The following is a 16,326-nucleotide window of genomic DNA, read 5'->3' on the forward strand; positions in this document are numbered from 1 at the left end:
GCGGAAACTCCATGAGGGCTGCGGTGGCGATGGGCATGGCCGCCGAAGTTGCAGGCGCCGCGGCAGCCTTCGCGGTCTCCGAGGCCGCCGCAGCTGCGGGCGCGGCGTACGACAAAGTGACGTCGACTGTTTTTCAGCAGCACGCTTCGGTGAGCGCCGCCTGAGCCAGAAGTTTTGCGTTTCGTCGACACCGACCTTCAGATTTTCTTGGCTTGCCGGCGAGCTTTCGCATGCGTTAGACCTCGAACGAGGGGCAGGAATCGCGAGTCTGTAGCCGGCGGGCGTGGAGCGCCGCAAGATGTAAAAGAGTGTCTCGTGTAGCGTTCGTTGCCACACGGGGAGATTCTGCGAGGTAGAATTCCGTCTGGCCTCCACTTTGTGTCTCTTCTGTGCAGGCCCGACCCTCGGAGAAGCCGCCAACTGCGGAGCCAGGCCTGCAGCAGTTCGGCTCCTCTCTACTCAATTATTTCTGGCGCGCCGAGAAGTCTTCTGCCGCTCGCGCCTCCTTCTCGCCGGCGGGGGTGTCTCCTGCAGGCCCGGCCGCTTCGTCTGTGGGCACTGGACTTCCTTCGGCTTCTTCCTCTTCGTCGGACGCGTCGTGGCTCGCCTCCGCGTCTCCGGCCTCCGCCCTACACGACGCTGCCTCGAGAACCGCCAGCGGAGGAAGCCAAGGCGGCGGAGAACAGAGAGAAGGCTCTTCTGTTGTCGCAAGATTCAGCGGAACTCCAAACCAAGAAGCGAAGACCTCGACAGAGTACACGGGCTTCGAGGAGACCGGGTATCCATCCACCTCCTCAGAGCGCGAGATGGAAGCGGCGTCGCACAAGCGAGCAGGCGAGGCATCTGCCTGCGTGCGGCAGAAGAACTACGAGGAGGGCATGAGAGCGCGTGCAAGTGAAAGTGGCGATCAGAAGCGTCGTTACGAAGAGCGAGACTCCGAAAGACTCTCGTCTCCAGTTTGTCAAGCGGATTGCTCCCTCGGCAGCAGCAGATGCGAGGCGCAGGCTTCACTCCAGCGACAAACGCAGGGCGACATCGCCCAGGATGAACGAGTCGGAGGCGATGGCGACATGGAGACTGCGGTAGGAGTGAGGCAATACGCGAGGAAGAGAAAGGCGCAGCGAGAGGCCGAGGCCCCGTGGCTGCCGCCGGTACACCCGCAGCAAGCCCGCGAGGTCAGCCAAGTCATTGCCGCCGCAGCCTCGCTGTTTGAATTGCTCGCGATTCTTCCAACTGCCTGCGCTGAAAACGAGGCAACAGCGGATTTTCTTTCCCGCGGCGCACGCGCCTCTCGCGCCTCTTCGCTCCCTTCATCGTCGTGTGTCTCGGGCGGCGTGTCTGCATCTCCCCGCCCGTCCCCCCATTTATCTCTTTCTTCTCTTTCTTCCTCTTCATCTCCGTCTATTTCCTACTCGGCGCCTTCTTCTCTCACTCCTGTTGACGGCCGTGAGTCGAGTATGAGGCGGCAGGCCGACGAGGCGAAGCACTTTCTGCTGCGCTATCCGTCTGTGGGACTTCCCTGGAGTGTGTGCGGCGCCTCTGCGGCGGACTCGGCGTCTGCGCTTTCTTCTTCCTCCGGTTCGCGCGCGTCGAGCCCAGGTCCTGCTTTCGCGACGTGGCTCGGCTCTCCACTCGACGGGGCGCCTCTTGCAGGCAGGTGTGCTGTTACAGACTCGTCGTCTCCTTCGCCTGTCTCTGCTGCAGCCGCGGTGGCCGCGTGGCTCCACGATCTTGGCACGCCTGTCCTCCGCGTGGCACAGGCGTCTCTCTCGCCTTCCGCGTGCGTCTCGTGTTCATCTCGCGCCGTCGCCGCGTCGTGCTCGGCGGCTGCCGCGTCCCCTTTCTCCCTCGCAGGCGCCTTCGGCGAGGACGAGGCGCTGCTTTTCTGTGCCTGCTTTTTCAGTCCCGAGGCCGCCGCGAGCTGCCTCGCAGAAAACGCGGAGGACTTTCGAGCGGAGCTGCAGACGGAAGGCCGTCTCCTCGAGAGACAAAGGTGTCTCCAGTCCGCGACAGGCCAGGGCGAGGCCCGCGCGGGGCGAGCTTCGTCGGATGCAGAGAAAGGAGGAAAGGACGCGCTCGATGCCAGTCTCGGCGTCATTCTTGAGGCCGTCGACCGCGTCTGGTCCTGCGCCAACGGCCGCGGGTGGATTCGCGTCTGTCTCTTGATCGCCTCATGGTGGCGAACTCCGTGGAGCTCCGTCGATCGCGGGGTCAGAGGGCGGCGGTTCTCGACTGTCGCGACATCGCTCGTCTTCTCTCAGGTTTTCGGCTCTCCCGCGCGTTCGCCTGCCTGTCTCGCGCCCTGCGCTCCGGCGTCGGCGTCGTCTGCGCCGCTGGCCGCCTCGCCGCCTCGCTCGCTCGCGCTCCAGGCTGCCGCGCGGCCTCCGCGCTTTGAGGCGGTTCTCGGTGCGGCGGCAAGGCCCGAGCTGCGCCATCTGCAGCTCGCAGAAGCTGTGAAAACTTTGGTCTGCGCGCGACAGCGGGCGCCGCGGAGTTGCGAAGGCTCAGACGGGCGCGGAGACAGCGAAGGAGACGGCGACGCGTACGAGGACGGCGACGACGAATGTGCGCCCTTCTGGGAAGCGGTCGAGCCCCTCGCAGAGGCTTCCGCGAAGCCGACCGTAGACGTCGAGGCGGAGGATAGTGGTGGGTCGCAGAGCAAGCCCGGAGGCAGAGAACGCGCAGAAGAAAGCGGAGTGTCGCGCGGGAACTCGGCGCGTGATGCTGCGTCGGCGCGCGCGCGGACGCTTCCTGAGGGCGCGGGTCGCGGGGCTGCCGCACGTCCTGCAAGGGGGGTGGAGCTGACGCTCGAATCTGAGATGGAGGTGCTGGCGGCTGCATGCGTGGCGGCGTTTCCCGAGGTGCTTCCGTGGAACGTCTTTGCCTGGCTACTCAGCGGGGCTGTGGCGCTTCAGAGGCAAGTCGAGCGGGACGTTGAACGTGCTCTCCGCTGGCGGGGCGTGCCCAGGGGACGCCCTGCGAGCGGCGCGGCGCGCCGCGAGAGCGAATTCCTTCTCCGCGCCTCCGACGGAGTCTGGATCTGCGTCTCGCTCGACTTCGCATTCGCGCGACCTCCGACGATTGCGTCTCCTCGCGGGCGCGGTGTGAGCAGGGACGGAGGCGCCGCCCCCGGCGATCAGCCGATGCCGCCAGCAGCCGGAGAGGACGCCTCATCATACGCGAGTGCGCGGAGAAGGCGAGTGCCGAAGCGGCCTGCGTTCACGGCGACAACGGCTCAGCCCTGTCCTTCTGTCTGGCGAGAGGAAGCTGACTCCTCCCTGCGTGCTGTCGTGTTCGTTCCTCTCGCGGCGCTCCAGTTTTTCCGCCGCTACCTCAGTTTCCTCCGCTGCTCGGCGGGCCTCGCCGCCCTCGGCTGGCCAGGTCTCCGAAGTCTCCTCGCCCTGCAGGCGCGACTCCACTCGCTGATTCTCGTCTCCCACGCAGCGCGGCGCGTCGCCCTGCCCAGCCACCAGGCGCTGCCTGCTGCTGCTTCCTGCGCAGCCGCCGACGAGCCTGAGGAGGTCGAGGCGACCCCCGCGCGCGCCTGGGGCTTGGCTGCCGTCGCCGCCGAATCGCCGCCTGCTGCAGAGGCGCTGTCTGCCTGCGTGCCTCCCTCCTCTGTCTGCGCGCCGCTCGATGTGCCCTCGCCCACGGTCGCCGCCGGATTGGACGGCGAAGCGTCCGGCAGCGTGGGCGCCTTCGTGGACCGGTTGGTGCAGGACACTGCGCTCGCCAGTCTCGCTGAGAGACGCGACGCTGCGGAAGTCTGTCGCGCTGCTGCCGCCGAGCCGCGCTGTCTCCTCCTCGCCCTCCTGCGCGCGGCGCTCCAGGTCGGCTCGGCTGCCCACGTCTGTCGGCTGCTGACTGCGGTCCTGCCGAATCTTCTCTCTTCGCTCCGCGCGCAGGCCGGAGGCGAGGCCACTCCTCCCGAAGGAACGCAAGCAGCACTCCTTTCGGCCGAGAAATCGCAGTTTAACATCCCCCCCAGCAGCCTCCTTCATGAGGCCCCGACGAAACGGCGAGGCGACCGCGAATCGGAGTCGAAGCGAGAGGAAGAAGAAGAAAACATCCTCGTGAGTAACGGCTGCCAGATGCGAAGAGAAGGCGCGGCAGAGATGGAGGCTCTCCTCCTGCGCTGTGCCGCTTTCCTCGCCGAGGCCCTCGCGCAAACCAACAGTGCGTGGGCGATGCAGAAGCGCGGAAACGGAGACATCTCAAGAGGCGGAAAGCGTCTTCTACATCACGAAAACGTGGCGCGAAGGGTAGACAAACGCGCGCGCGACACAGCACAGACGGTGAGAGGGATCCGAGAAGGAGGAAGCGCTCAAATCGAAGAGGAAGAAGGGGACGTCATGCATTCAGACTCTAAACAGGGCGAGGACGCGAGCGTGCCGAGACCCGAAAAAGGGTTCACGGGGCCTTCTCGCGTGGCGGCGAAGAAGCTTTCTCTCGAAGAAGTCACGGAGTGCTTCGCGCTCCTTCTTGCGTGCCTGCGGCTGCTGGACGCGCGCCGGCCGGCGAGCGGAGAGGCACCGGCTGTCGAGGCAAACGGGGAGGAAACGGCGAACAAAGACGCATGTGAGGCGGACGGGGCAGGGGCGGAGGATGCTGGAGAGAGTGGCCGCGGCAGTCGAGAGAAAGGCGACAGCCTCAGAGGCACGGAGTGGCAGACGTCACGAAACGAGGATCTCGTTTTCTTCTTCCTCGCCTCTGCAGCGTGCAATCCCTCGCTTTGTGCGTACGCGGCGTTGAATCGCGTCTCGGCGAAGGGCCTGCAGCCAGCGAAGGCGACTCGAGACGTCGCGGAGGCGGAGAGCGAAAGCGAACCGCGTCTGCTCAGCCCGAAACCCGCCGGGAGCAGAGTAGAGTCCGAAGTGGCTCCAAGGGAGACTGCAGAACAGGAGACCAGCACGAGGCGACCGGCGGAGCCGAAGGCAGTCGGGGCCCGTTACGCGCCTCTGTTCAGCGATGACGAAGGAGACACTCCAGAGAGACAGGTGTGTGAGGCACGCCCCCGCCCTTCCGCTGCACGGAGGGTGGCGACAGGCGCGCGAGAGGAGGGCGAGCAGCGCGAGTCAGCTGCCGGCCGCCCCAACGCGGGTCGCCGCCTCACTCGCCCGTCTCCTTCTTCAGTCTCTCCTTCTAGCTCGCCAGCGTCTTCGTCCTCCCCTGCTCTCTCGTCGGCGCTCTGCCTCGCGGATTCTGCGGCAGATAGCCTCTCGCCCTCGCTGTTTTCGCCGCCTGCTTCGGCCGCTGCACGCGCGGCCCCCGTAGCGTCTCCTGGGAGACTGCGGCGGCTGTTTGCAGACGACGACGAGGAGGAATTGGAGGAGGAGGAAGGAGCGGAAGCGTCGATTCCGGCGGAGAGGAGAGGCGAGACCGCGAGCGCCGGGCAGTCGTCTCCCTCGCTGTTGTCTGAGCCACGCGACGCGCTGGGCGCTGCCGACGCGGCGGGCGCGGGCGACGCCGAGGCCGCATCTGAGGGTGTCCCACAGTCTTTCTTGGAGGTTTTCCTTGCTTCTCCCTCCGCGGATCCTCTGCGGTCTCTTCTCGAGGAGGCGCTCGCCAGCTCAGTCCAGCGCAAGCGCGAGGGCGCGCGGCAGGACTTCTCCACGGACGACACCGACGCAGATGAAGCGGCGCAGGACACCGGAAGATCGCGGAGGAAGGCCCTTGAAAAGACGGAGGAGAAGGAGAACGCGGAAAGTTCTGAAACAAGCGAGGGGAAGGGAGGAGAAAGATGTGGAGAAGACGAAGAAAAAGCAGAAGAACGAGGAAGGGGGCAGGACGGTGACCTTCTCGGACCCTTGCCCGGGGCTGGAGGGACGCGAGGAAACGTTGATGGAGTCGGCGATGAAGGCGGGAGACAGAAAAAAGAGTGTGTGCAAGGTAGCTCTGATGTCGTTTCGCCGTGGCCGCTGGGGCCGCCGTCGCCGTCGCGGCACGCAGTGATGGCGACGCTTCTCGCGCTCCTTGAGGAACGCCGCTTTTCCGCGGATCTCGCAACGCATCCGCCGACTCTGCGGGGCTCCAGTACGTCTTCTCTACGAGGCGCGAGACCCGCACCCGCCACGCGGCCGCGGGCGAAGCAGAGACAGGGCGACAGCCACGCAGGACACGAAGACCCGCTCGCTCGAGAGAGAGACAGTCCACGGACGACGTGCTCGACGTCAGCGGCGGCGCGCCTCTGGCAGGTCGTCGCTGTGCCTGTCTGCATTCACGCTGTTTTTGTTGCTCGCGCGCGTGCGTTGCTGGCCGCCGCGGCGAGGAGAAGGAAAGACGCAATGGAGGTCACCGCCTCGACGGAAAGCGAGGCGGTCGCGGCTTCAGAACGCCCCCAGCTCAAGGCTGCGTGCGAACGCGACGACAGTCTTGTAGGGCTGGTTGCCTGCCTGCGGGCCTGCGCGGAGGCTCCACCTGCTTCCTCCGCGGCCAGCGATGCGTGGAGCGTCGCCCAGACGACGCTGGAAACAGGGCCGTCGGAGGCGGCACGCCTCACTCCACTTCACTGCAGAGCCTCAGCGCTTTCTTCTCTCGTCTGTGCAGTCCTTTCTGCGGACTCTCGAGCTCGCGCGGGTGTGACGCCGTCGAACTCTTGGGCGGCGGATGCGTGGAGATACCTCAGCGGCCTCGCGTTGGTTGCGCGAGGCGCCGAGCCGCAATGGCTGCTGCCGCCCTCAGCGTCGCTGTCTCTCGCGCCCTTCGCTTCCGCCTCCGCAGCCTTTTCTGCCTCTGACGACCCGCGGGCGCCCACCTGTGTGGAGCGAGACACGCCGCACACGCTCTACGCTGCAGCCTCTGCGAGGCTTCGGCCGGCACATGGAGGAGAGGAACGAGCGGAAGAAGGCGACGGGCAAGTGGCGGGAGCCGACTTCGAGGACTGGGGGCCTGCGGCGTCTCGCGGCAGAGAGGCGGACGGAGACAGTGGGTGGCGCGGTGTACGTACACCGGGTGCGGAGGTTGGAGGCTTCGCTGCGGAGGCAGCTGACTCGACGAGAAGGAGGCCTGCCTGGCGACCAGCTGTCTTTGACGCACCGTCTTCTTTCGGAGCCACGTCGTTCGCGTTTACGTGGGGTGCCGGTCTTCGCGTTTGTCCGCCTCGAGGACGCGCATCAGGCTCCGGCGAGTTGGTGCGTGCGCCAGAGCACACCGGCCTCCTCCCGAAGGGGTGGAGGTCTGCAGAGGCCGAAGGCCAGTCGTTTGCGTTTGCTGCGTCGTCGTGCACGCGTGCGGGCGGCAGCGACCTCTCGCCAGATGCACGAGGGCTTGACGGAAGCTCCGAGGGGCGCCCGTTCCATGGCTTCGCCGCGGCCGCGGGGCCTGAACAGTCTTCCGCGCGGCGCGACGGCGCCACGCTGGAGCGCTCCGCCGTCGCAGCGCTCGCAGCACTCGAAGTGACTATGCAGAAGAAATGGAAGCGATCGCTCGCGGCGAGGGCGTCAAGCGACAAGGAAGGGCGGGAAGCGACCCGCGAAATCCGAGACGGGGGTCACGCAGACAGCAGAAACGAAGCCGAAGCCGCAGAAACGAGACAAGACGAGGCGTCCGCGAGCCGCCAGGCGCGGGGCCGGCGGGGGGCTGCAGAGGAGCGAACGCCTCGGGCTGTCGCGGATGGAAGCCTGCATCCCGAGAGCTGCAATGCGGCAGGCGACGAAGCAGAAGATGATGGAAAGACGCCGACGCGAAGCGGACTCGAGAGGATGACGCTGTGCTCCTCGCCGTCGTCGTTCGTCTGCAAGGAGACGCGCCAGCCTCCGATTCGATCGCCGTTTTCGCCTTCTCTGTTTCCTTCGTCGGGCTCGTCGCCGTCCTCTGTGGGCACAAGCAGCGCCAAGTCGAGCCCTTCCTCGCAGCTCGCGTCCCCATCCTCGCCCTCGCCGCAGAGCGAGGAGGCCCGCGGAAGGCCGCTCGCCTCCTCGCCGGCCTCGACGAGTAGCCTGTAGCGCCGCTGCGACGCAGACAGATCTGCTGAATGGCCTCGGTGGCATCTCCTCCTCTCGCGTGAGCGTGTCTCGTTCTCTCTTCGTTTCGTGGTTTCCTGGTGATCTTTGACTTCATGGCACGCTTTTGGGGACTGCATGTCTCCGACCGGGCAGAGAGAGGCAGGCGAGCCAGACGATCTCCAGGGGCCGCGGGGACCGCCAGTCTTGGCGTGTTGTTGCTTCGCCACCTGCCTCTTCGAAGAAAGATCCCCGAAGATGACACATATCTCACTCACACTCGTCGTCACGTGTCTTCGCAACCGCGAAAAGGATCGATCTCGCCTGTGTCTGCGTGTTTTAGGGCTCGCAGAAGTAATGCATCTCTGCGTATATGCTTGTGTTTCGTGCATCGATAGCTGTGTCTGTGTGTTTATGCAAGGACGCCGGTGGGGAATGGAGTGCCCTTTCTCGCGGGCGCGCGGGGCAGAGGGATTCTGCTTGTTTGCATGTTAAACGCAAAAGGCTCGTCTCGCATGAGTCCTCCATTTTCATGCGTACGCGATTCCGTGTCTCGCCGTGCCTGGGCGTGCGCATGCAGATAACAGCCTGATGTGTCGCATGCAAGGTGCCTCACACCTTTCGAGAGGCGAACCCGGACGCGGCTTCACGCGCCGCCGCTGTCTGTCTCTGGTGCTTGTGCCCAATTTAGTGCGTTAACAACCGGGAGCTTCCTTGCCGAAACGCAGGTTCTGTCTGCTCTGAAGAATTTGAGAGGCGCAGGGGTCGGGGTCGTGACCTTTGTCGCCCAGCGACCCTTTTTTCAGCGGCGATGCACACTTGATTTCCGCTTCCTTTGGCGTCGTTACAGCCGATTCCCTTTTCATTTTCTTAACGCGTTCAAGCAACTTCCATCTTTCGGTTCCGCAGTGTAATCGCTCTTCACTTTCAGCCGCCCTGCCTCAGGCCTCCGGCACACACAGACACATACTTACCTACCTGCATTTATACATATATATATATATTATATATATATATATATATATATATGTGTACATTCACATCGCTAGGCGCAACGATAGATGCCTGTATATATTTGTACATTTTCTGCTACGTATGCAGTCATCGCTGTCACGCGAGAGACGTCGTCGAGAGACCGAGCAGACTATGCGAGCGTGTTGCTGTGCCAGAAAGAGGAGTGTCGACGGCGAGAGGAAACCCTGACAATCAAAGAATCCTGGTAGCGATTTCAGCAGAGACGGGGCTCCGCGAACAGAGTCGAACTTGAGGTATGCAGCGGTCAGAGTTTCGCGTAAGGGGAGACTTCCCCTCGCAAGAGCACCGAAAGATTCTCAAGGTCACGCGGACTGCGTTTATCGACCCCGTCCACGGACGGAAGCGTTGCCGCAGGAAGAGCAGAACCGCGCCAGCTCGGTCCCGCGTCGTCATCCGCAAGAGTCGCGTGCAAACAAGTCTTTGTCAATCGACGATGCGAGGGCGGGGACGCGCACGCCAGTCGTCTGCCCGGTAGCCGAGCCCGCGCCCAAGTCCAACGCGAGAGGCAGGCAGTCCACAGCGCGTGCGCACTGCACGCGCACAGTGCACATGTAGCCTACACACGTAGACAGCTCCTCTACATGTCTACATGCATATGATGAATATGCATATACATACACATACAAAACATTTACGTATACAGGTTCGGCTGCTTCAAACATGTGTATTTCGCGCAGAAGTGCCTAATGTGTGTGCGGCTGGCTTCTACGCGCAAAGTGCGGAGTCGCCTGTCCGCAGCCGGTCCCGGCGGACGCGTTCCGCGCGCACGCGGCTGCTCCTCCGGCGGTCGTCCTCGATCAGCTGCGCGTACTCGCGCTCCAGCACCTCGCGGAAGTCCGCGACGCCCGCCTCGAACGCCCGCTGGACGGCGACGCGCGTAGGCCAATGCACCTGCGCGTACCAGCGCGGACGCTCCTCGACGTTCTCCGGCGTGAACGCCGCGAGGTTGTCCCATTCGAGGTTCGCGGGGTAACACTGCACAACGCACACGCCGCACGCACACGCCGCACGCCCGAACGCAGGCCTTCTCAGACCAGCCATCTACCACCCGCACACATCTGCGCACATATATGTTATGTGCACGTGCGTATGTGTACACGTAGATGCACACAGGCATATTCGTGTGCAAACGGGTATCTATATGTATATGTGAAAGCGTGCTGCGCGGGCAGCGGGGGAAACGAAGGCGAGAGGGAGGAGGCCTTCCGCCCCCTCCCTCTCGCCTTCAAGTCCTGGCCGCGTGCATCGCGGCACATGATGCCGGAGCCAAGACCTAGGAAAGCGCACTTTGTTTACAGACAGGTATAAAACGGCAGACCCACGTGAACGTGCTTCGCAGGGAAAGCCGCTACATCGCTTACCTCCGATTCGGGCGGGGGCGGGTTGAGGCACTCGTCGAGCTCCTCCATGATGCCGTCCTCATCCCACTCGGGGAAGAGCCCTGGGCAAGCGTCGCCTCCGTATTTTTGGACGAGGCGTTCGTCCTTCGCCAGTGTCGGGCAGCGCGTCCGAAAGCGCGGGCACACGCGGTACTGCGCAGAGACAGGCGACGCAAAAAGGGAAAAAAAGCGAATGTTCACGCGCTCGCCGCGACACACACCGGCACAGTTCGCCCGGCGCGGTTCAGCTGCCTCGACGAAAGCACACCCTTGCAAGAACAAAGCGGACTTTTGAAAGAAAAATACATTTTCAATTTTAGGAGAAGCAGCTGTTCAAACAAAGTCAACTACGTCGTAGATCAAATATGTCTATTTAAAGGGGCTATCCAACTGAACTGATAAATGTTTAAACGCATAAGATTTGACTTCAAAAATCCTCTGAGGCTACGACAACCGAGACCTCGTTCCTCTTTTTCTCGCCGCTATTTCTTCATCGGGCCTGCGAGTATTTCTCGCTCCCCTCCTCTTGCTGGTAACGCCATCCACCCTCAGGTGATGCGAGCATCGCTTTTTTTCTACTCTGCTGCAACGGCACAGCGCAGCGTTATTTCTTCCAGCAGCGCAGCCTCCTGAGCGAAGGATGAGATTCCTCGCTTCCAGCGAGTCAGCGTTATGGTGTCGCGGATCGCCGCATACCTGCAGAGTGCCGCCGCGGGCATAGAAAATCCTTCCGAGCTCGGGAATGGGGCCGATGAAGAAGACCTCGCAAAGCGGCATGTCCGCAGTCAGCGTGATGTTGAAAATGTCCAGGCGATTGCGGTCATACCGCGCGCGCACGCGAGAAACGAGCGACTTAATCCGGGGGGTATCGTCCTTCATCAACTCGCAGTACGCGCCTGCAGAAACGGGCGCCCGCAAAAAGACAGGCACATTTACATGTGTGCATGCATCTCTCAAGCCGCGAGGACAACGCGAAGAGCGACGGACTTATGTGCATGCATATATATATATATATATATGAATATATATGTAGTCAGTGCGCAAGCAGGCGTGTGCATCGAACCCACACACCGCTGCAGATATAGGGGCGTGTTATGGGTTCGCGGGTGCGAAAAGGCCATCCCCCTGATAACTTTATTAATCTTCATCCCGCAGTCATGCCGGCGTTTAGATGGAGAAAAGGATCCGCAGATGAATGCCTGCGTTGTTTGTGAGGCCGTGGACGCACCTTGTTTAGGTCTGACGATCCAGAGGGCAGGCTTCCCGCGGGGCTGGTGGTGCACGAACTGAAAGTGCGGAATCTTTCTCGCTTCGAAAATCCTCTGCTGAAACTTCTCGGCGTAGGTCAGAGATTTCTCGCCGCTCAGAATCTGTGTCTCGGTTTTCCCTGTCGCATTCCACGACCTTCGCTCCTCCATCAAAAGATCTTCCCACCCCGCCAGGCGCTCGTCCTGAGGTGGTCCGTGCCTGACATTGACCGACATGCAACTTAAAAAGCGCCTCTCCAGTCTGCTACAAGCAAAAACTGTTTCTTTTTCTATCCACTATCAATGATAATATCGCTTAGCCAGGCAGACTGCCATGTCGACCATTGGACTGTTCTGCACGAACCCTTTCACACGCACGAATATCGAATACACCGTAGTCAACATACGCGCAGACACACCTGCGTGCCCATACGCGTACAGTACCAATATGTATATATCTCTCTTCATCCCTGAAGCTATGGCATGTGAAGATGCGGGCGACACTGAGCCCTGTTGTTTTCTGCGCGTGGCCACCGTTCTCAACCAAGGAAGGTGGATGCATGTCTCAATCAAGACGAGAGCGTGCCAGTTGAGGCGCTGGTTTCGGTAGCGACCAACGTACTGCTCAAGAATTTTAAAGTTTCCATCTTCGTCCACGGTCCATTTCGGCGCGCGAATGCCCGGCGGAGGCGCCGCAGTCGCTGGCCAAATTGTCTCTGTCGTCTGAAGCGGCTGGTGTCCGGCGTTTAATGCAGACCAAACATCATTTCTTCGGTTCGCCCGTCGCTGAGGTGCCCATACACTCTCCCACGAAGCACACAGCAGGGTGTCCGTACACTGGGGGCCTGCGGGGCCCCCGGGCGAGACGGAGAAAGGGAGCGGAAGAAAGAAAAGCCGAATAGGTTTTGTTGTCCCAGCGGGGCGGGCCGAAAGAGGACTGGACGAGAACGAGGGCAGTGCAGAAAATAGGGGGCTGCCGGAAGGAGAGGAAGCTCGCGCGCTGGCCGCCGAGCCTGAGAGCTTGCCGAACGGCGAGGCGCGAGACTCAGGTGTATATACAGCGAAACTGGAAGACACAAAAGCGGGAGACCGCAGCGACGAAGGCGGGGGTAGAGTAGACGAGAAATGCGGCAAGGTAAAATTGGAGGAACGCGGCGCAAGAGTCTGTGAGAGACGGAAATCTGGATTGGTCTGCCTCTCGATTGCTCTAGGGAACGCCGGAAGTGTCAGGAGCGTGCTGTTCAGAGAGTGGATGAATCCGCTACTCTGGGAAGCGATCCCCCAAGGAGGCGAAAAGGGAGAATCACCTTCCGCGTTTCTTGCCAGCAGCGACGACGAGACAGTGCATCTGCTGGCGGAAAGGGACGGAGGATCGATGCACGGGGTAGGGAAGGCAGATTTCTGTCGCAAAATGAGTGCGTGCGTAAAACAGGAGAATGCTAAATGAGGTCTTTCACTCGGTACGGAAACTGGAAATTCTGGCGTGGGCGGACTGAAGAGAATTGGCGAGAAAAATGGTAGACTCTTGCAGAGACAGAGGAGCAAATGAGAGACAGAGAGACGTGGATAAGTTCGATTCCTTTGCGGAAGAGAGAATGCTAGGGCAAAGAGGCAAACGAAACCAAGCAGGCCACGCATTTTGAGTTCAGTCGTTTTCTCGCTTTTTTCGCGCCTCCTCAGGCACGGGAAGCTCATGTACCGGAACTCGCGTCGAGTTCCTGATGAGTTTCTTCGTGCGAATCTATGGGACAAAAAAAATGATATACGCCCGTGCCTTCAGGTATACGCACCGCATACCAGCGGCGGTGTGTTTTTTTGAGAAGAAGGGAATTCCCTCGCAGAAGAAAAACGGCGCACGCAGGTCGCCATGTCTCTCAGCTGACGACAGAGGAAAAAAAGGGCAGCCGCAGGGTTTCTGGCGCACACGTCCGTGCGACAGAGTGTTGTTGCCGAACGAGTGTCTGGTGAAACGCACGATTCCACAGAATGTGGTGACGATGAGGAATTGGAAGGCGGGAAAACAGATATGCTTCGTGCATGAGGATTGTCGCATGCGTTAGTCTTCACACGATCAGAGGAAGGAAAGGGCGTCGAGAGCAGTAGATGTAGTTCGAATCGCGGTTGAAGGGAATTAGTCGAAAATTCAAAGAAGAGTATAGTTCGTATTCGTCACAAGCAAATACACGACATGAGGGGACGAAGGGAGATGTTGGAAGACAAAACGATCAAGACAACGGGGGGCTAAAACAATAGAGCAGCTGCGTACCCTCAAGGGAGGGACAGAAAGGTCCATAAAAATGGAGCTTGTGTTTCACTCTAAATGAAAGAAGATGTCGTATATGTCTGAACGCCATGAATGATTTACGTATGCTGGACAATGAAGACAACCATCGGCGCTGAGCATCTCAGCATGCATCGGCGCAGGCCGCTCTACACACCTGTGCGCCACTGGAGACATGGCAAAGTACATCTGGTGCATAGTAGACAAATGGAGGGAACTTGACAGCTGGTTTTTCCTCACGTCAACAAGATGCTCTAGCCTTGGTTGGAATTTAATAGTTTTTGGTTTTTTTCCGCGCTGGACGCTGCGATGTCGATTGGAGACCGGCGCGTATCGAGCTGCGGACTGCCGGCATGCATTGGCATGCACCGTAAGCGCAGAACCAGAGCGAGCGTAACCTGCCACGGACGCTCCAAGTCGCCTATTCTCTGTCAGAATGCGTACAGGCAAAGGAAACGTTGCATGTAAAACGGCAGTGTGTATCAGTTTAGGCTCTTTCACGCAGTGAATTCTGATTCCGGAAGCCAATCTACTCGTCAAGGAGTGTGCGAAAGTTTCCAGGTTTGCGGGGGCCATACAGAAAATGACGTAGGGCTTCAACGGCAGGGAACCGAAGGAGGCAGTAGAAAGGATACAGTACACTTATCGGAACTTTTTCCTTGTCATGCTATGAGTTAAAGGTGGCCTGCGTTCGCATCCCGCAAAACCCGTGTGCGGTTGGCTGTCGCGTTTTTGGTTTCGCGATTGGGCATCTAACTCTTCCCGTCCTATAGCGACCGGCGCGTGCAGATTGAGATGAGTCGCGCTGATCGCTGCGCTGTGTTCCGCCACGGTCAAGAGCAGTCATCGCGTAGGTATTCAGTTAGCTATAAGTGGGTAGGTCGCGTTGTGTCGCGATATGTCGGGGAAGCTGGCGTTAAAATCCAATTCGAGCCGAGCGCGGCTGCCGTTGTCGGAGCCCGCCTGCAACCGCCAGCCTCTATGTCGCCCCGCGGCACTTTCCCTGGTATCCTGGAAGCTTTCTGTTTGCAACATTGGATAGTAATAAGGTGTGACTTGTCACACCATCGGTTCGCGTTGCAGGGTGATGGTTTGATTGGCATTTTTTGATGTCTGTTGTTTGCCAAGATATTGTATATAGATATACACATCGAATCAGACTCTGTCGAGCGTAACTCAATTTAGGTGCTGCACGGCTGAATCGCATGCCATTGACCTGATCGCAACGGAACATGGCAGTCTTTGTCCAGCGCCTATCGCGACCTGTCTTTGAGACGATCAGATCTTTTGTCTGAAGACAGCTTTTCGTGAGAGCATGTCGACGACCGTCGAACTCAGAGGCGTCTGCCGATACTGTTAGCAGAATTGTTCGTGCGAAAGAAGATTTCGTTTAACAGTAAGCGAAACGTAAGACGCCTCCGGCTACTTCTGAGCGTCTCGTTCTGAGGATCTGGGGGTCGCGTGTTGGAAGGTATTCTATCCATTGAGATCTGTAGTGTTCAGAGCAGTGGCATTCGAGCTGCCACTTAACCCAGACAAAATCGAGAATCGCCATCGCGAGGGTAATAATACTGTACCTCATAAGCGTTCCAAATGGCAGGTGTGAGGCAGCAGCATTCTTTACCACCGCTTTAACTGGCAGACCTGAGGAGCTCCTCAGCACAGCCAAATCATAGAGTGCATCGTGACTGACTTTACCGAGAGTTGTGTCCCTGCGACTTGTGAAATCGAGTAGGTTTGCTTATCCGTCTATGTCTATCCGTTTCGTCTGTATCGTGCTCCTCTTCGTCCTTGGCCGCCCACGTGTGGCGGAGTGTCTGCTCCACTGCGTGATCCACCGCAGAAAATCTAATCGCTGGTTTCGCGTGAGCCTCAAGTAGATCTGTTTGAGACTCGCAAGTGTTTAAATGAAATCGGCATTAAATCTTTTCCGGCACGGTGCTGCGGTGGCTCGGTAGACAAGTATCTGTTTCTGTGTAGTTGTATCGTGTTCAAGCGTGTGCTCGTTTTCCCCGGAAAAAGCTCGAGGGGCCCCTCGGTTTCAACCGTATGACAGAGCTTCGATCATGCAGCACAGCCTGCAACATCCTGCTACCTAGGGAATGCTTTTCTCATGATTAAATTTTTCTGGAAGAGTACGCAGAGATTGGAAAAAGAAGCTGCCGCATTGGGTTGTAGGATTTTGTGAGCCCAGCGGCTCTTTCAGCTTCTCAATGGCAAAATTAGCAGCAATTGCGGAATTGAAGCTCGGTCAGCATGCGTGGTGAAAATGTGCTCCTGTGTGTCGCCTAACGCTAGTACGAACACGTAGCCTCGATTTGGGATTTGTTATTGTACTGCTTCTGCCACCACTCGTCTCCGTCCTCTTTTTTTCAGTGGATTATTAGTCCTTGTTTTTCGGTGCTGGATGCCAGAGTCTGATCCGGAGAACACTTTTGTGCAAC

General features: G+C 59.9%; 2 protein-coding genes across 2 annotated transcripts; one reads left to right on the forward strand and one right to left on the reverse strand.

The window, feature by feature from the left end:
• Positions 1-11: 11 nt before the first annotated feature.
• On the forward strand, positions 12-7,943 carry BESB_021690 (uncharacterized protein; the record flags this gene model as incomplete). The annotated part of the gene is made up of 2 exons (XM_029360878.1): positions 12-149; positions 396-7,943. The coding sequence occupies 2 exons, from the start codon at positions 12-14 to the stop codon at positions 7,941-7,943; spliced, it is 7,686 nt and encodes a 2,561-aa protein (XP_029216237.1).
• A 1,737-nt stretch (positions 7,944-9,680) lies between these two features.
• BESB_021700 (uncharacterized protein) lies at positions 9,681-11,838 on the reverse strand (the record flags this gene model as incomplete). The annotated part of the gene is made up of 4 exons (XM_029360879.1): positions 9,681-9,950; positions 10,337-10,507; positions 11,051-11,250; positions 11,583-11,838. 4 exons carry the CDS (start codon positions 11,836-11,838, stop codon positions 9,681-9,683), a joined length of 897 nt encoding a protein of 298 aa, XP_029216238.1.
• Between the last annotated feature and the right edge of the window lie 4,488 nt (positions 11,839-16,326).

This window comes from Besnoitia besnoiti, chromosome XI (genome assembly GCF_002563875.1).
Source record: "Besnoitia besnoiti strain Bb-Ger1 chromosome XI, whole genome shotgun sequence".
NCBI lineage: Eukaryota > Apicomplexa > Conoidasida > Eucoccidiorida > Sarcocystidae > Besnoitia > Besnoitia besnoiti.